General features: G+C 37.5%; 2 protein-coding genes across 9 annotated transcripts in view; both read right to left on the bottom strand.

The window, feature by feature from the left end:
• Positions 1–3,700: 3,700 nt before the first annotated feature.
• On the bottom strand, positions 3,701–10,595 carry si:ch211-251b21.1 (uncharacterized protein LOC571720 homolog). Its single transcript, XM_046872422.1, has 10 exons — positions 10,456–10,595; positions 10,174–10,247; positions 7,789–7,820; positions 7,502–7,681; positions 6,520–6,746; positions 6,228–6,325; positions 5,897–6,114; positions 5,560–5,779; positions 4,948–5,192; positions 3,701–4,251 (listed from the first exon to the last, which is right to left on the bottom strand). Exons 2-10 carry the CDS (start codon positions 10,229–10,231, stop codon positions 4,156–4,158), a joined length of 1,374 nt encoding a protein of 457 aa, XP_046728378.1. The 5' UTR covers positions 10,232–10,247; positions 10,456–10,595; the 3' UTR covers positions 3,701–4,155.
• Positions 10,596–11,925: 1,330 nt separating this feature from the next.
• Positions 11,926–19,697, bottom strand: part of plch2a (phospholipase C, eta 2a) — a 122,142-nt gene continuing 114,370 nt past the window's right edge. For 5 of the 8 annotated variants that reach the window (XM_046871387.1, XM_046871388.1, XM_046871390.1 and 2 more), the window contains 2 exons: positions 18,322–18,655; positions 11,926–14,616 (listed from right to left, as the gene is read on the bottom strand). In XM_046871387.1, the coding sequence (XP_046727343.1) occupies positions 13,049–14,616; positions 18,322–18,655 (1,902 nt within the window). In that variant the 3' untranslated portion in view covers positions 11,926–13,048. Of the gene's footprint in view, positions 14,617–15,051; positions 15,081–16,212; positions 18,656–19,697 lie in introns of those variants that run through there. The other 3 variants (XM_046871392.1, XM_046871394.1, XM_046871393.1) reach the window with 3 other exon arrangements.

Genomic DNA, 19,697 nt, shown 5'->3' with positions numbered 1-19,697 from the left:
ACAAAACACTTCCTGTTTTGCGTCAACGCGAAAGCGTGGATTAAAAAATAATTTTGTAAAAAAAAAAAAAAATTACTAATAAATTTTTTATCCAACTAATATTGAGCATTACGAGAGTATCTGTCCTCGCAGGTGTGTAGTGTAGTACACAGTGCGCAGTATACAAGATTGAACGACGGTCACATGACCTGACCAAGCGACAACAAGTGACCACAGGTGACCACAAGATGGCGACATTTATTAATATGTACAAAGCGAGTGAATTCTAAAGGATGTGACGTAGAGTAACGCGGTAATTTTGGATATTTGTAAAATAAAATTCATATAGACTTTTTTATTGTGGATTATAATTGTTCTTCTTCTTCTTCTTCTTCTTCTTCTTCTTCTTCTTCTTCTTATTTATTGTTGTTGGTTTTGTTGCTGTAAATAATTATTAATGACAACATATAATAGGATAAATAAGCATGATGATAATAATAATAATAATAACGATGTTATAATAATAATGATAATTTTATTTACTTAATTTATCATTTACTACTGCTAGTACTATTTTACAAAAACAAACAAACAAACATGATTTTTACTTTAAAACCCTTGTCATTTGGTTGTCAGACTCCCTGTTTTGGTCCATGAATAGTATCAGCATCCAGTTTGGAGCGAACACATCGAACATAAACATCTTTTTACAGTGCACAAGCTTTGACTCTATGCACAACACTGATGTTTAGCAATCTGAGCACACAGGATCTTTAATACACCTTAATAGAAGAGCAAAACAACTCTATATGCATGAACTCCTCTCCCCCAGTTCATGCCCATCACTCCCTGTTCTCCCCACTTCTCCTTCTCAAGCACTTCTGATGCGTAACTGCATATTCATTTTGGCTCAGACAACTTCTTCCCTGGAGCCATTAGGATCCTTATCAGCAGGTGTAAACTCATGGTGGCTATGCTTATTGTACCTCTATTGCACTACTTGTGCTACACTTTATGCTCATTATTAGATTTGTATTGTATTACATCATAATAAAAATCTCAATCTTTTACCCATTTACTTGTTTTAATGCCATATGTGCATTATGTTAGATGTAGAAGTACAAGTATTATAAGAATAATACAAATACAATGAAATAATAAATAATAAAATAATAATAACTAATATTATGACAAGAATAATAAAAAGAAATGGTTTGTCACATCACATGTTTGTGGCATATACTTTATATAATTATATAATGAATGTATATAACTATATAAACAACTCATTATTATACAATAATACAATATACAATAAATATTTACAAATCATTATGGTACAATCTACTTTTTGTACATTCCTTTTTTCCACATTGCTCACATCGCACATATTTGACTTTGAACACGTCATTATTCACATATATTTCTTTATACTGCACTGTTTTGCCCACAGTCCTCACAAATACTTTCATTCAAACTAAAAACGGATTTATTCATTCGTTCATCTTCGAAAACTGTTTTATCTTGGTCAGGATCTCAGTGAATCTGAAGCCTATCCCGGAAACCCTTAATGGGACGGCAATACATTACAGTGCATCACATACATACACATTTTCACCTAGGGGCAATATTCTGACTTGTTTTAGAAAGGTTGGAGGAAATCTGCCACTGTTTATCCTCTATGATTTAAGCAAATAAAATAGGACAGTTTTATACTGTTTCTTCTTCTTCTTCTTCTCCTTCTTCTTCTTCTTCTTTCAGCTTCTTCCATTAGGGGTCACCACAGCAGATCATCCATCTCCATCTCCATACAATCTGCCTTTTTCAAACCAACTACCTGTCTTCCTTCACCACATCCATAAACCTCCTAGTTGGCTTCCTCTTTTCCTCCTTCCTGGTGGCTCCATCCTCAGCATTCTTCTACCCTCCTCTGCACATGTCCAAACCATCTCAATCTGGCCTCCCTCACCTTGTCTCCAAAACATCCTACATACGCTGTTCCTCCAATAAACTAATTTCTAATACTGTCCCTCCTCGTCACTCCCAATTAAAATCTCAACATCTTCAGCTCTGCTACTGTTGTAGAAATGACTCAGAGTCACGGGTTTTGCTTCCAGAAGATAATGGCCTTCATTATCAATCAATAAAAGCCGGAGTTTCTCTGCAGAGCAACTAAATCTCCAGTCTCACTTCCACTCTATACAGGTGCATCTTAATAAATTAGATTATCATTTAAAAGTTGATTTATTTTAGTAATTCAATACAAAAGTGAAATTTGTATATTATATAGATTCATCACACACAGACTGATATATTTGTTTATAAAGTGTTTATTTCTTTTAATTTTGATGTTTTTGGCTCACAATTAACAAAACCCACCAATTCAAATCTCAAAAAAATGTAATACTTCATAAGACCAAACAAAATTTTTTTTCTAGTGAATTGTTGGCCTTCTGTAAAGTATGTTAATTTACTGTATATGTACTCAATACTTGGTAGAGGCTCCTTTTGCTTTAATTACTTCCTCAATTCGACGTGGCATGAAGGTGATCAGTCTGTGGCACTGCTAGAGGTGGTATGGAAGCCCAGGTTTCTTTGACAGTTTCTTGACAATACCTCATTGATTCTCTATGGGGTTCAGGTCTGGTGAGTTTGCTGGTCAGTCAAGCACACCAACACCATGGTCATTTAAACAACTTTTGGTGCTTTTGGCAGTGTGGGCAGGTGCCAAATCCTGCTCGAATATGAAATCAGCATCTCCATAAAGCTGGTCAGCAATATTAGCTTTTTGCTCTAAAACTTCCTGGTAGACGGCTGTGCTGACCTTGGACTTGGATAAAACACAGTGGACCAACACCAGCAGATGACATCATGATCCCCAAACCACCACTGACTGTACAAACTTTACACTTGACCTCAAGCAACTTGGATTAGTTGCCTCTCCTCTTTTCTTCCAGATTGACCTTGATTTCCAAACGAAATGGCAAAATTTTCTTTCCTTTCATCTGAAAAGACGACTTTGGCCCACTGAGCAACAGTCCAGTCCTTTTTGTCCTTTGTCCAGGTAACACAGCTCTGACGCTGTCTCTGGTTCAGGAGTGGCTTGACACAGGGAATGCATCAGTTGTAGCCAATGGATACGTATGTGCGTGGTGGCTCTTGAAACACTGACTCCAGCTGCAGTCCACTCTTTGTGAATCTCCCCCAAATTCTTGAATGGGCTGCATTTTAAATTTTCCTTCCATGTAACTTTCCATGAATGTGCTTGGATACAGCACTCTGTGAACAGCAGCTTCTTAAGCGATTAACTTTTGTGTCTTACCCTCCATGTGCAGAGTGTCAATGATCATCTTCTGGACAACTGTCCGGACAATACCTGTCTGTAACAATACCTGTGGTGGTCGTTGGTAACCTGGGACTCGACCGATTCAGTATGAAATTCTGGTTCGTTATCCGTATATTTGATTTGGCACATGTTTTTACGCTGGATGCCCTTCCTAACGCAACCCTCCCCATTTATTAGCATTTCAGGGCATGTCATACTCTGTATGTATGTGTATGTGATGAATAAAATTTTATTTGATTTGATTTGATTTTATTCGGGCTTAGGACCAGCACTCAAAGAGCACTGACTTGTGCAACCCTAATGGCTGTTTCTTCTTAACAATGTCCGTTATTTATATCACACTACCATATTTTGTGTACAATAATTGAGAAATAGTAATGATTTAGCCATGCATTTATTACTCAGAACTTCCATATTGTATAAAAGTAAGAAGTCTTGAAGCATTCTTATATTTGACACAGTCCTTCACTTTTCTTATTTCTAATACATTTTAAACCAAATGTTATTTTTTTCACACATCTACAGTAAAAAAAACTTCAGCTCACATAACTAAAATGTTTAAATAGACTTTACTATATCGATTCTGCATATACCATTAGTGCAATATGAGTACATAAATGATTACCTTGTGGCTTTTCAAATCTAAAACTAGTCAGTAAACATTTTTTTAAATCAAACATTTTGTAGTACATTAAAATGTTAACATGATGTTTTTTTTGTGAGCAGTTAAAAGAACCTTTCCTAAAGTGAAAGCAGGGATCTTTTGTTCGAAACACAAAAATAGGCAGATTGTATGAACAGAAACTTTTTTCTAATAATGATGAGTGAATTTAAGCTTTGCTTTTCTCAGAAGGATCTGCCTGGGTCGCCTCCCTTTTTCCAAACCGCTGACCGAGTTCAGTAGTCAAAACGGAACAACAGGATTTCTGAAAAACAAAATGAACACAAATAAAGTTGAAGAAGCCAGTCATAGTACAACAATTCTAAAACTGGACACACACACAAGCAGGGAAAGACTTTGCAGGATGACCTGAAAGCAGTACAGAGAGCAAGGAGCAATGAACTGCACTACAATCTTCTCCCTACTAGACTTTCCAAGCAAAACTCATCTTAGCATTCAAACAATTCATTCGGAATAAAATATTCAAAACATTCAAAAATAAATCTTTGGAATTAATACAGTTTGTCATGTTTGGGAGAAATAGGTGCACATACTGTTCAATCCCCAGATCCCCACACCCACAGTGAATTGAAATATGAAATACAGCAATGTGTTTAATGATATATTTGATGAGACTAACAAAGTATGGACCTCAAAACTATCCCCTCATCATTTTTGCACTTTATATGTAACACAGGGAAAACATATCCAGTTCAACTCTGTGACAATTTTTCTTACATAACTGTAGTATATTGGTATGCACACAAATTCATTAAGCTCAGTTTCTAACTTCAGAAATTGGTCACTTTCAGATGAATGCACTAAATTGTTCAGAAAAGTCATGGTATTGGAATTGTACTGTCATGCTTCTTCTACTTAAACATATTATTTTTAAATGAGGAGAGGATTATCATTATTATTATTATTATTATTATTATTATTAATAACAATATTCACCCACCTGCTGTACGTTTGCAATGTTTCGTGATTTGACAGACAGCTCCATGAAGGCCAGAATGAGTCCCAGCCCTAAGCCAAGTGCCAAAAGAAGGAAGACACCCTTCAGGCTGCCTGGTTTCATAGATGAGGCCTGTGCCTTTTCTGCCACACAGCTGCTCGCCCACCATTTATTACGCAAATATTCCAGTTCTCCGGACTCGCTCAGCTGAAGGATGGCTACACTCAGGTTTTTCAGCATGGGAAAGCCTTAGAACAAATGCACATACAAATTTAGCTGCAAGTTTGAGCGGGCAGGAAAGTGCCACAATTGAATAATCATAATACTCTAATATTCATACAATCATAACCGTTCAAAGGAAAAAAGTTATTGAGATAAAACTTCTAAGAAAGCATTAATTGGCTAACATTCTATTTTTGTAAATACAAAACAAAAGATGGTTGTAGTTGTGGTCAAATTTCTATTGTCAACATAAAAATAAAGACTTAAAGACTTTATACTGTACTAATATAAAATCAATGAATATGGCTTGAAAAGTGGGGACTAGGGAGAGAGCATCAGGGTTTTGTATTCACCACATTGGTTATGTTTATTGTTTGAATGATGTGTACTTGCCCAAAGGAACTGCAATGCTGTATCCTCTCATGCCAATGACCTCAGGACAACGTATAAGGTTGCAGTAACGTGTCGCAGCCATGTCCAGAGACACAGACTCTCCAATGAAGGCATACTTTCCCTCCAGAGCCATACGGATTCCCTCTTCCACTGTCACAGCATAGGACTGTTTTCTCTCCATGTTTTCAAAAATGCGCCGGTAGGTAGGATTGTTGGAGTTCTGTTAGGACCAAAGAGTTTCATAGTGAAGTGAATCCTAGTAATCCAAGGTAGGGTGAGATGTAAGTAAATAAGTATGGTGTGATAAGGATCATGGATGTTGGCCATTCTGCTTTACCTTAAAATAGGCCAATGAGGAGGAACCCTTCATTGTGCCATAATCAATGACATTTTGGTTCGCCAGGTCTTCAAAACTCTTAATTGAGAGCTGCTTGTTATCCATGTGTAACCAAGAGATAAGGTTGGCAAAGTAGCAGGCCAAGACAACTAATGAAAATAACCACCAGATGGCAGTAATTACTCGACCTGAGAAGGCCTTAGGGTGTGGACCAGCACCTGACACAAAAAAAGAAGAAGAAAATTAAGACTCTGGTCTTAACGATCTAAACAATTGTTTACATCACACCACATTTATGCTTTCTAGTATATATTATTAGATGTATGTGCACCTTGAAGTGATAAGGCTCCAATAGTGTACCAAAAGCTGTGTGAGATAGTAAACTGATTTTCCTCCACTTGTGGCTGGCTCCATTCAGATGGGCTAATTCTATATTAAAACACACACACACACACACACACACACACACACACACACACACACACACACACACACACACACACACCACAACCAAATAATGCATTACATTAAATTCTAGTGTCAATTTCAACCTGAGTCTAGATCTTATTTTAAATAAATTCCTCTATTTTATGATCTGATTGAAAATAAGATTCATATCTTACCGAGCCACCAAAAAGATACAGATAGAGGTAAGTAGATAAGCAACCAGGAGGCTGATCCACATCTCACTGGAGAAAAGGTTTAAAAAGCTAAGATATTGGGAATCATCTGAGACAATGTCTTTTCTCATGATAAAACTAAGACCGGTCTGCATGAATGGTTTGGTCATGTCCACAGCTTCCTCCCGAACAGCAGTGAGGGTAAGTGGAGCCAGGGCCAGATCTGCTTCCTAATAAAAATACAGGCACATGGACTAGTGGACTAGTATTGTGACACGGGACACTTTTCCAGTCATATGTGATTCTTAGCCAAACTGGGAGGCACACAATTGTACTGAATGTGTTTGGATGAGGAAGTATGAATTTTTCCTTTAACTTGAACTTGGAGACTCAAAACTGTTCCAGCATGACAATACCCTGTGCACAAAGCCAGCTCCAAGATATGGTTTCAATGGGTTGGAGTGGAAGATCATAAATGGACTGCTATAGAGCTTTGACCTCAACAATACTTTGGGATGAATTGGAATGCTGAATTCCAAGCCTCCTTTACCCTACACCAGCACCTTGTGGATGAATCAGCACAAATCTCTACCACCACAATAAATTCAAGTGGAAATCTTTAAGCTACTAAGTAACATTTAAAAAAAAAAAAAGATTTTTGCCATATTTCTGCTGCAGACATGAAGAAAATATGTTTTTTTTCTACCTGCCATTAATTGACTTTTAAACAATATCATCAATGGAATAAATATGCAGAGAATGTTATGAAGAAATTAAAAAATGGCTTAGTTCTTATTAGCCTAGAGAGCAGCTTATCAGTAGTGCCAGTTGTTTTTCATTAGCAGTGACTGTTTTCGTTTGCCCCACCTCATCCTTATTAGATGGTCAATACACATGCATAGAATGATGCTAAGATAATTAGTTTCTAGTATAAACAGAATGTATTTCTTTTATTTAAAAAATGGAAATTGTATTCAGAGCTCACCCCTCTCACAACCTCTCCAACCATCCCAGCCCAGTTGCCGCTCTTGTCCTTTAACCCATATTTTCCATCTTTCACCAGGCGGATGTTGTACTTGAAGCCCAATTTGTTTGCAAGTAAAGATAGCAAGTCCATACAGAAGCCTTCAAAATCTGAGCCTTTGGACATTGTGTATGGTTCTTCCTGAAAAGAAATGTCAGTGGTTCTTAAAACTAGTATTTAATCACCAGTTAAAAGTGAGCAACCAAATCTAAATCACAAAACAGTTCAGTTTGGTGCTTATCACCTACCTTGATGGTGGTCACCTTTAGTGGCTGTTGTTCTGATGATAAAGAAAATGTACACCATTACGTTAACATCACTTTTTGAGACCTGATAATTTTCTATCAGACTTTTAAAAATATTTGGAAATGTAAAAGTATAAAAATTATGAAATATATTGAAAGTTGAAACCGCAATCAATGCATTACTTTGCAATGTTTGAAAATGACAGAATTGTTGCAGATAACGTTAACATTCATAGATTCTACATTCTTTGTATGAATTCATATAGATTACAAGTCATTAGGCTGCCATTACATATATATCATGTGCATTTTAAGATTATTTTAAACAGTAAAGGCATTGTTTAGCTTGTTTAATCTCCTCAAAAAGGAGGAGGTTTATGGATGTGGTGAGAGAAGACATTTGGGTTGTTGGTTTGAAAGCGGCAGATGTAGACGACAGAGTAGTATGGAGACAGATGATATACTGTGGCGACCCCTAATGGGAGCAGCCAATAGAAGAAGAAAAAGAGAGAGAGAGAGAGAGAGAGAGAGAGAGAGAGAGAGAGAGAATGAGAGAGAGAGAGAGAGCACTCTTTGTTTTAGGCTGAACTTGAACTTTTTTGAAGCAAAAACATTCTTGGCAGCAAATGAAGCGTTTCACCCTGCTGTGCCGTACTTTGTACTGCTTTTCAAATTGAGGCAAATACCCCCAAATTTAGTAGACAAGGACAAAGTTCCTGTTGTTCTGCTGGCCCTTTTCGCATAGTACCAAGCTTCATGGCCACTAATGGTTTTCAAAGAGAATCAACTGCTGAAAAGGACATAGAAGGAGATAAACTGCGGGTTCTTGTTGTGCAGCCTATAGTACCTCCTGTGGTGGAACAGATGCAGAGTCCAAACTCTTAAGTGTTCCAAAACCCCAGAGAATGTGTAGCCACTAAATGCTGGGAAAGTACCCTCCCTTTGCATGCTCTTGGTTCACTGATTCTTCTATCGAAAATACTGTTTTTAAACTTAACGCTTGAATTTAATATAAAATCATAAAATGTAAATTTTACTTATGGTGTGAAACTAAAGTATAAAAAAATCCTGCCTCACTGATGCAATCCCCAAGCTAAATGATAGCACTTTTTACCATTAAACCATGGATTGTGGGAAAGAAATTATAAACAAAAGCTTAATTTTCTTTTATTTATTTTCTATTTATTAGCAATCATGATAATAATACAAATAAGATAGATGCTAATTCATGCTGCCATTATAAATAGTATTACAGGTACTAGATTTTATTCTAGCAGTCACATTAATAACACTATTAATTTGTTAGGAATTTTGATAAACAGTCTGAAAAGTCACCTAATGGTATTTTCAAGTATAGAGTTATAGAATAAAGTAATGTAGTGAAAGAAAGCAGAGAGATTTCTTTTGAAACATAAAGTAAAGATTAAAAGAATTAGACTCAAATTAAATTAAACTTAAGTAAAAATACAAATACATAAAAAGTAGAATACAGTTATTTCACATCTGCCATGCACTTTGGTTTACTGTGATTCTGAAGATGCTGTGTGTTAGAAACAAGGGTCTCTTTCATATCTTTATATATTTCTTTTTTGAGGATCAAATATATTAAAGAGGACTGACAGGTCTACAAATTAAGTGTAAAACAAATGTCATTCTTCCAGCTAGTTCTTATTAAATGTGTCATGTACATGTAACTGAGGCAGTTTCACTGAGAAAGAAAGCACTGCAAGAGTCCATCAGTCACATAGAGGAATTGACACCTAATATCATTTTTTTTCTCCACATTTGACAAGCTTACATGTCATCAGAGCCACAGTTGTGTCATGGCCTTGTCCCACATCGCTGACTGCTTGGTTAGTGGGGGCAAATTGATTGCTCACAGTCATTGTTGGCCATGGCAGTCTCTTTCGACTGCTTTAAATGCAAATCACTCAGAGCAATGGGACACTCAGATGGAGTGCCAGAAGGCTGCTGTGACCATTGACCAGAGTCAATAAGATGTCAGATTAGCATTGGCCCTTCCTGCATCCTGCTGGAAGACTCACCAGAGGAAAGCCAAGAAAAAGAAAGAAGATGAAGTAAAATCAGTATTGATCTAATGTAATGGCAAAGGCTTTAGGACCAAAGCTGGAGAAGCTCTTAAGGCTTACTGCTCATCTCTATTCTTGTGCAGAAGAATAGATAAAAAAAAAGATTACAAAGAAAAATCTCTGTAATAGGAATTATATGTAGAATATCTAGCAATCTAATTATAAATGAATGACACTAGTGATTTGTGAATCATCCGAGGCAAATGCTGCTGTATCACAAGACAAAATGAGCGCAAAGAAGTGCAAAACAGTTATACAGTTAGAAATGTGTAAATCGTTAACTGTAACTTAAAGTTACCTGCAGTGCAGAGGTGAACCACTGCTGCAACAAGCAAGAGAAGCCCCAGAGATGCCATGATAAAGTTTTCTGAACTGAAAAATGCAACAATTAATTTGCAACACTTATAAGTACGATATCCTCACTAAAGATCTCTAGCAAAGCAGCATACTCTCATTTCAAATGTTTTCAAAACAATAATATTATGTTTTATAGTTTAGTCTATTCAACTCAAAGTTAACATAGACAAGAGAAAATGCAGACATAACATGCAGGCCAAAACCACCAAAACATGAAACTTACCCTGCTTTACAATCAATTTACTGCAATGTTCAGCGCATCGAAGAGCCCAAAATATAAAGCACAAAGAAATACCCCCAAGATCAGATAATAGCCAATGGGGAAGAGTGGGCTGTTCTAAAATGTGGAGGGAAAAGGGTGAGGGACTGAGACCACAGTAATGATTTATGGGTTGGGGAGGTGGAATGTGGAGGAGTAAGAAACTTGTTTCCAAGAAAAACAACTCATGATGATATAAGAAAAGTTAAAGACACCAGATATGTAAACATTTATAGAAAATCATGAAAATGAGGTCTGAAAAGATACAAAAATAAAAATTAAGATTTGGAAACAATACAAATTGTCTAAAAAGGCAAAATGTATTTTCCATTTATAATAGATTAATAAGATAACTAACAATATTGTTGGACATAATCAAACTCTATAGCATTTAACAAGAGACACTACTAAATCTAAATGCATCCAAAGTCTTAAACCTCAGCAACAATTCTAACTAAAAGAGAGTTTAACTGGCTCCGTGATGGAGCCTGGAGGCAGAAACAAAAATCACTGTGATAAATACGGATCCAAAGGCCAGATTCAAAGCACCTCCTGAATGTTAAAGAAGCAGACTTTTGTATGAGTGACAAGAGCATACAATCTCTGTCACTCACTGAGCCGTGTGAGTCCCAGGGCGTTTTTTTTGCAAGCGCAGAAGGGCCCCGATCTCTCACGTCCCACTAGAAACCGTCACCAAAGCAACTGCAGACCCAGGCATTCCTGCACTTTTGTCTTAAGTGTCAATCATAAGCTGAGACGAATGCTCCAGGATTTTATAGGCATCGTGCATGAAGAGGCAAAGGGTACAAAGCAATGAGCTAATACTTATGACACGGGGCATGACAGTGGACACTTTGGGTCAAAACCAGCAGCTGGAATATTGAAAAGAGCAAACAGAGAAACTTTTATTTCTGTTTGAGTTGGAGATGTAATCAGCCAAGTGCAGAGCAAGAGACATTTTTTCCCAATGGGGGCTCTCTGTGAAATATTGAAGAGGTTGAGCAGTGTGATTGTGCAGAGAAAAGAAGCCACTTAAAAGACTACATAATGGCACTGAGAGGGTGACACTTTCTGGATGTGAGTTTCTGACCCTACCCTTTTCGTTAAATCGACCAGATAAACAGTAAGAGAAGAACTTAATGAAGTATATATTTAGTAGTCAAGAGGCACCAGGAAGGTATACATAATATAAAGGCAATGTATTTCAAATTCAAAAACAGTGAAGAAAAATACCTGATAAACTATTAATAATGCAAAGGTTATCGTTTGTAATGGAATTTTATTTTTGTGACATGCAGAAAGTGTCAGTTATGTAATATGTGAAGAGTTTTGCATTCGCATTTACATGGGCACTGAACTTTAGTCTAGGTCTCTCTATGAGTTTATGAACAGATAAAGAAGGAGTAAAAAGGAGGGACAAAAACACCCACAATCTGTATGCACATATGTTTTTACTAAAAAATTTTTCGAGGCTCTTGCAGTTGACATAACAGTGCAATACAATACAGTACAAAGTGAGAGATGTGCTCTTTCATTATCCATTTATGTGCCATTGAACAACCGTATCAGTGAACTTATATTCAACATAATTCCTAATTCTTAAACACTGACATACATACTGTGGACCATTGCACATGCTGAGTGCAGAAAAACATAAAACTTCAAATAAGAAGCAATAAAAAAAATTACAGTATATCACTGACATGCAAAAAAGGAGCCATTTGCTGTATATGTCTGCTGAAAATACTCTAAAAAGTTCATAAACTAAAAAACTCAAAAGTTTAATCCTAATGGCAAAACCTGCCTGTGCCACATAAACTAAATGGAAAACAAACAAACAAAAAACCCTCAAAATAGGAAGGCAGTTTTTTTTATTTCGCATAATGCAACTAATGCAAATAATTTGAAAGAAGAGCACAAAGGAGAAAAAAAGTAACAATAAATTCAGAGAAATAATAAATTACTGTTGCAAGTACATTCCATGCATTTGTTGTAAAAAAAAAAATTCACCACTATAAACACCAACAAGATGCATTGGTATTTCAATAAGTAAACATGTCATTCGATTAAAGTGAGAAAAGTAACATTTCATACATTTGAACATATAATCCTCTATTGCTACAGTAGGCCATTGAAGTGAAAAATTTAAGATCGATATCAGTTAGAGAATGTTTGAAATCTGAATGACATTCCAGTTTAAAAGTTACCTGTGCATTAAGGACAATACACTGACAAGTAATTCCGTGTGGCTTTATACCTCAAACTTTGGAAATGTTTTATTCAATTAAACATATTAGAAAACTGCAGTATCCCTCTCTTTAGGTTTAGAACCTTTGGAATCAAACACATCTCATGCTCTTTGTTGGACCTGTTGTACAACCTTCTTGATAGCAGCTTAACCCAACTTGTTGGTAACAAATCATTCACAAATAACAACATTAATGCATGAAACAGACTTCATATCAGATTTACAGGAGTGTCTGATTCAATAGCTGAACTTACAAAAACATAGCCTTTGTTTCTTGCCCACAGACCTTTACTGTTTTGCCTCTTTCCATCAGAGGCGAAGCATAAAAAAGACCTCATTATCTGGTCTTTGAGCGCTCTGTTGGGGAGGTCCTGGTGGAAGCTGGCTCAGGAGGTCGAGGCTGGTACAGGGGCTTTGTGTGATGCTGCAGGCTCCCTCTGGGTTTCCACGCTCTTCCATAGGGCTATTGGATCCCCTGAGAAGGCTTTGCAGCCGCTGCCTTTCCTGGGCTTGCCTGGCACGGTTGGCAATATAGCGGACCCGGCTCTGGCTGCGTGATGAACTCCTCCTCAGTGGTGGTGCCTCCTCTAGCTGATCTTGATTATCCTCAACCTCAGAGTCATGAGGCTGAGATGTAAAATCACTGTTCGTCAGTGGTTCTACATCAGTGAGTTTCTTTAGCCGCTCCATCAGGTCATCCTGGGGCTTCTTTGGGGACCTCTGGCGGCTAGGCCTGACCACAAAACTACGGCTGATGCTGCGATACTTGCTATCAAAGTTGCATACAATGTCCTCTGATGTGAGGTCTCCCAGACTCTTAGACTTGGAGCCACCACTGATGTCTTTTGGTGCTGGAGTTGGGGCTCTTTTTTTAGAAGCAGATGATGACTGCTTTAAACCTTCTATGTACAGCCTGCTCCAGGTGTGACGCCGCTGAATAAGCCGTTTGCTGTCATGCTCACTCCCTAGCTGCCTTGGAAGGAGCTCATCCACTGGCTCACACATTTGACCATCCCGCAAGTTTGGATTGGATTTGCTCTTGCTGACACAAAGCATGCTGGGAGTAGTTGATGACCTAGATTGGCAGCTCCAGTTCGCCATTGAATCCTGACTATCATGACAGTCTCGAGCAGCTTGGAGGCAGGTCAGACTGTTCCTGACAAGGTTGGGCAGGGAGAGGTCAATCACAGTGTCATTTGAGGAAATGCTGGAGGAGGATGACACGCTGTCGCGGTGGGTGCTTGGGTCAAGCTTGGACCAGAGGCGGTCGTTGAAGGTTGCATCGATGGAGATCCGAGGAACTGCTGACTGCTCATCAACAGGGCACACTGCACGTACCTGGCCCTCACTTTTGGTCCTTCGAACTGGAGTCCTATGCACAGGGTACACACCTTGCTCGATGCCCCTGTCAATAAAAGTCTTTTTAGCCTGAACCTTCTCAGAGTTCTCAACTGTGACCGTCTTTGTCTCTAAAGTTTGTCCAATTTTAACAGTTGCATCCAGTAAAATGTTTCTATCAAAACTCATCTCTTCATCTACTGCCTGCACTGGTGCAAGGGGTTTATTGCTCCCAATGTCAAGGTAATTCATGGACAGGGAAGTATTGAGACTGTCCTCCCCACTACTGTGATTTGGGATGGGACACGGAGTAGGAATAGGTAGTTTGTCCTCAAATGTTTTTACAGGGCTATAGTTGTCTTCCCTTGAAGTTGTTATTGCTGTGGATGGCGGAGACAAACTAAGTACATTTCTGGCGGAATGTTCTGAGGTATGGGTTGGACTGCACATGGATGTTAAAGAAGATTTTTGCTGATATTCTTCTGCAATGGATTCCAGAACATGCAGATATGGAATGTGTCTCTGCACTGTGGAATGATCTGAAAGGATAAGCAAGCAAACAGTATAATTACTATATTTTAAAAGCATAATATCATGAATAGGGAAATGGCACAAAGACAGACAACAATATCATTTATACAGATGTGTAGCAAACATGCAGCATGCCTCTATGTAGCACAGGGGTAATTTGCAATTGTATTCAATTTATATTAATAAAACATATGCACTTTGACAAGCTGGTAAATTAAAAAAATACACCTCTGCATCACAGATGCAGCCATGCAGCCATTTTATGGGACCCATTTACTAAATAACAATATTTACCACATTTGATTATACTAAGAAGTATATTTATTTAGGTCTAAGAACTGTAAAACAACTGATAGGAGAATGATGCATTGCCCATAGTAAAAAAAAAAACAGAAAATATAACCTATGCTGTGGAAACGCAGACATATGGAAGGCAAATTTACCTGAATTTGATCAGCCCCTCAGTTTTGCACTAAAGAAAAATAGCATGCAAGAAGGAAGAAGGAATACAGAGGAAGTTTAGTAAAAGCATAGGAACCCTAAATAGAGGGGATCAATCAATATTAAGAAAGCAATTAATTAAGGAGAAAGCTTTTGGGCATATAAACATTTAACTATTTTGGAATAGTGGATGCTACATATACAGTACAGACCAAAAGTTTGGACACACCTTCTCATTCAAAGAGTTTTCTTTATTTTCATGACTATGAAAATTGTAGAGTCACACTGAAGGCATCAAAACTATGAATTAACACATGTGGAATTATATACATAACAAAAAAGTGTGAAACAACTGAAAATATGTCATATTGTAGGTTCTTCAAAGTAGCCACCTTTTGCTTAGATTACTGCTTTGCACACTCTTGGCATTCTCTTGATGCCTACTTTGAAGAACCTACAATATGACATATTTTCAGTTCACTTTTTTGTTATGTATATAATTCCACATGTGTTAATTCATAGTTTTGATGCCTTCAGTGTGACTCTACAATTTTCATAGTCATGGAAATAAAGAAAACTCTTTGAATGAGAAGATGTGTCCAAACTTTTGGTCTGTACTGTATATATAATATATATAAACTTTTGGTCTGTACTGTATATATAATATATATACAGTACAGACCAAAAGTTTGGACACACCTTCTCATTCAAAGTTTTCTTTATTTTCATGACTATGAAAATTGAAGAGTCACACTGAAGGCATCACGGGCTATTTGACCAAGAAGGAGAGTGATGGGGTGCTGCGCCAGATGACCTGGCCTCCACAGTCACCGGACCTGAACCCAATCGAGATGGTTTAGGGGTGAGCTGGACCGCAGAGTGAAGGCAAAAGGGCCAACAAGTGCCAAGCATCTCTCGGGGAACTCCTTTAAGACTGTTGGAAGACCATTTCAGGTGACTACCTCTTGAAGCTCATCAAGAGAATGCCAAGAGTGTGCAAAGCAGTAATCAAAGCAAAAGGTGGCTACTTTGAAGAACCTAGAATATGACATTTATCAGTTGTTTCACACTTTTTTGTTATGTATATAATTACATATATAATTCCACATGTGTTAATTCATAGTTTTGATGCCTTCAGTGTGAATCATGAGTCATGAAAATAAAGAAAACTCTTTGAATGAGAAGGTGTGTCCAAACTTTTGGTCTGTACTGTATATTTAGAGAATGTATTTGCAAAGTGTGCTGTTGTATGTTATATACAAAAAAAAGTATATAAAGTGAAAAGAACAAAGATAAATAAAATTACAATGAAGTTTAAAGACTCAAGTCTGAGATTTCCCTTTTTAAAAATATTTTCACAAGTCTATACTACTAATAAAAACCATATGTCCTCTTGCAACACAAAAGAATGACTGTTTTAAAATCCCATGGTAAAGCACTTGTGATCACAAGTCTGAGTTTAAACATTTCCTGTTCACATTATAAGTTGGGTTATGCAATAAAGAGGAAGTACTTAAACCTATTCCACAGTCTTGTGATTTGACAGACAAACAATTCACAAAGACAAGAAAAAAAAAATATAATAGATGAAATTACTTATCTTCTCTGCCTAACTGCTATCTAATTTCAAAATACAGTGGACGTTTATATCAGCTGCAGAAAGTTTTTTCCCCCTAAACATGACATTATACATACATATCTGTGATAAATTCATGTGGATGATCTGCAGAAAACACAAAAGTAACTCATGAAAAAATTATTTCTTGTGGTAACCCCACCCTCCCCCTTTTTTAAAGTGCCCCTGAGGGTTAAAGAACAGATGGATAGCATCAACCTACTTACGTAACTAACTTACTACAATAAGGAACCTACTGATGTCGATGATTTGACTTTTGTATTGTGAAATAGATTGTGTAATGTGAACAAATCACACTGGTGCAAAGAGTATAAAGAGTTTACTATAAACCTACTGGAAAGTCTGTTTAGAAAAAGAGCACCAAACAGTTTGGGAAATCTACAAGGTCTACTAATGTAACTGATTTGGTTGGCAAGAAGTTACATTTATGGAGTAAAGCTGAGGTAGAAAATCTTTCTCATTGAATTTCGCCACAATGCTTTAAAATGTGTTGAAAATTTTGCCTACACAGCATCAGTGAAATTTTACCTCAGTGTTAAAAGTACTGCTACCATAGTTCTCTAATGCTAAGGTAAATAGAATTATCCTATTTTTTTTTTCCAAATCACTGTTTGTAAATCATATTTCCAAAAATGTGCCATGTGGGGTACATTGGTTTGGGTCTTTCTTGTCTGTCATCCATAAATGTACTTAATCTGAAGTTCACTCACTCAAGTCATCTGGAATTTAAGGGTTCCACTACAGCCTGGAGGGTCCACAAAGACTCTGAGATTAACTAGATACCTTCAGGGTGCTACTATTGCCTTACCAGTGAAAAATAAGGGTGATTTACTGCGGATTTCCTCCATTTTCTGGGCAAACAGAGTGTTCATCTCTCGCTGTAGAGTCCCAATAACCCGCTTACGTTTATCCGTCACTTGTGCTGGAATTGTGGGAAGCAGTTCCAGACTGTCCATGCTACTGCAACTGCTCCAGTTGCTTTTAGAAAGACCTTCATCCCCATTCATAAAACTAAAGTCTCTACAATTGCTACAATTGGTGGATACAAGATGCTGCATGCTCAAGCCAGTTTTGCTTTCTGGTATGGTTGGAATTGGAGCATCAGATGGCAGAACTTGTCTATGTAGAATGCTGTATAAATCTTCATTCATGGTTAACACAGTTTGAGGTGCAGAATTGTCCAAAAAATTCATGGTCTGTCTAGCTTTTGATCGAACCCTTGGCATTGGTGTAGGCTTGAAGGACTGGACTTTAGGCTCAGCTTTAGAGTGGGGTACTGGCTGCTTAGGTAAGTCTAAAGCTTCAGGTCTTGGGGCTGGTTCTGGGGAGGCCTTTCGAAGAACTGTGGGTGAGTAAGACACACAATGTTGTATTGGATCTGCGACCCCCTGCTTAAAGTTGGCCACTATTTTCCTCTCAAAGTCTGGACTCTCCTTTGTCCCAATCATGCATTTAACACAATTGGAAGTCATTCCTAAACGACCAGATCTGTTCACTGTGACACAGGCGAAAACACCCAGATTCTCCAATGAATTCTGCAGAATAAGCCTGTTGGCTCTCCTTAGGGGTTCGCTTATGCCCCATCTATCATGCAATAGTTTGGCCCCAGGCTCAGGATGGACAAACTTGACCTTACCTGTACCATCATCCGGGTCAAGCTGCCCGTTGGTGCCGTGCTCCCACGGTCGCGCTGATGCTGCTGTGTCCCCGTTGGGATGGGCAGCTGGGCCCTCCTCAGACTCACGCTCAGAGCTGGCTCCCTCCGAACTACAGTCTTTGGTGTCAATAGAGATTTCTGGGAAGCCACGTTTAACCTTGGGCTGGCCCTTGGTGGGTGCGCTGGCCGTGCGGCGAAGCAGGTGGGCTCCAAAAGCGGGCTTACGGCTGTGCAGCACAGCAGCATGGCTGTCCAGAGAAGCCTGCTTTGGATTTCTGTGAAACAACCCTTTTATGCCGCTGGCTGGCCGTGCCTGCAAATAAACAGTGGACAACAGCATGAATCTCACAAAAAAGGAGGGGATTAACAAATCTCGGGAAGGCTTTTGGTTAAAAAAATGTGAGGCCAAACTTAAGAAAATAAAAAAATCAAGCTGGCAGGTTTTCTTTGCAAAGCTGAAAAGATATCTAAAGTCACACAGTGTGTCTTTCATTATTGTTTTTTTATGCAAACTCTCAATTTAAACCTTAAAACTTGAAAAAAGACAGTTTTAAGGCATATTTTCTTTGATAAAGTTTCAATAAAAAAGTGAATTTATACTAGATATAAGTAAATTGGACATTGTATCAAATGACAAGCAAACACAAAATACAGAAAAAAAAATATATAATATATAAAAAAAATTAATAAAAAAATAAAAAATATATATATATATATATATATATATATATATCGCTTTATACATCTTTAACAGTTTCCATCAGTTTCTTAAAAAAAAACAAAAAACCTGCATCCACAATGTTACTAATTTACAGAAAGGTGAACTCTAATTTCCAATTAGCATCGTCTTTTCTTTCCCTCTTTCAATTATCTATCCTATTTGGTTTTGAATTGTCCACTGAATTTTTTTTTCTTTTTTTGTGCTGAAGGTGACAGGAGGAAGCACAGACTTAAAACATAAAGAACAAACACAAAATGACCTGTTAAAATGTGGAATACATTACATCAACCTGAGTTTATGCACAGTCCTATAATGTGATATACATTCAACAGAGTTTGGACACAAACAATCTTTAGTGAAATGGAGATGCAAGATTAGGATGTAAATGTAATGAAGACATTTAAACACAAGTGACACTGGGTTATAACCTTTAGGCAACACAGAAAAATTACTTTTTAAGCCTGTAAGAAAATATTATACTCAACTGAGCAAATGTTTAAAATTAATTATTAATATAGGAAAGCATGTGGAAAGGCAGTACATTCCCCCTGCTGTACAAGTAACAAACCCAGTGTCATTTCATGTCATGTCAAAGTTGATCCACAAACAAATATGCTTAATATGTCGTGCATCT

Source organism: Silurus meridionalis, chromosome 17 (assembly GCF_014805685.1).
Source record: "Silurus meridionalis isolate SWU-2019-XX chromosome 17, ASM1480568v1, whole genome shotgun sequence".
Classification (NCBI taxonomy): domain Eukaryota; kingdom Metazoa; phylum Chordata; class Actinopteri; order Siluriformes; family Siluridae; genus Silurus; species Silurus meridionalis.
Note: the sequence above shows the minus strand (reverse complement) of the source record. Positions and strands in the feature narration are given on the sequence as shown.

Bases quoted from the DNA above. Each gene is read 5' to 3' on its own strand.
- si:ch211-251b21.1 (XM_046872422.1), bottom strand. From the start codon at position 10,231: ATGGCATCTCTGGGGCTTCTCTTGCTTGTTGCAGCAGTGGTTCACCTC. The intron at 6,115-6,227 runs GTGCACATACAT...TTTTTGTGTCAG, and splicing joins TGGAGCCTTATCACTTCAAG to GTGCTGGTCCACACCCTAAG. The intron at 5,780-5,896 runs GTAAAGCAGAAT...TGGTCCTAACAG, and splicing joins CCTCATTGGCCTATTTTAAG to AACTCCAACAATCCTACCTA.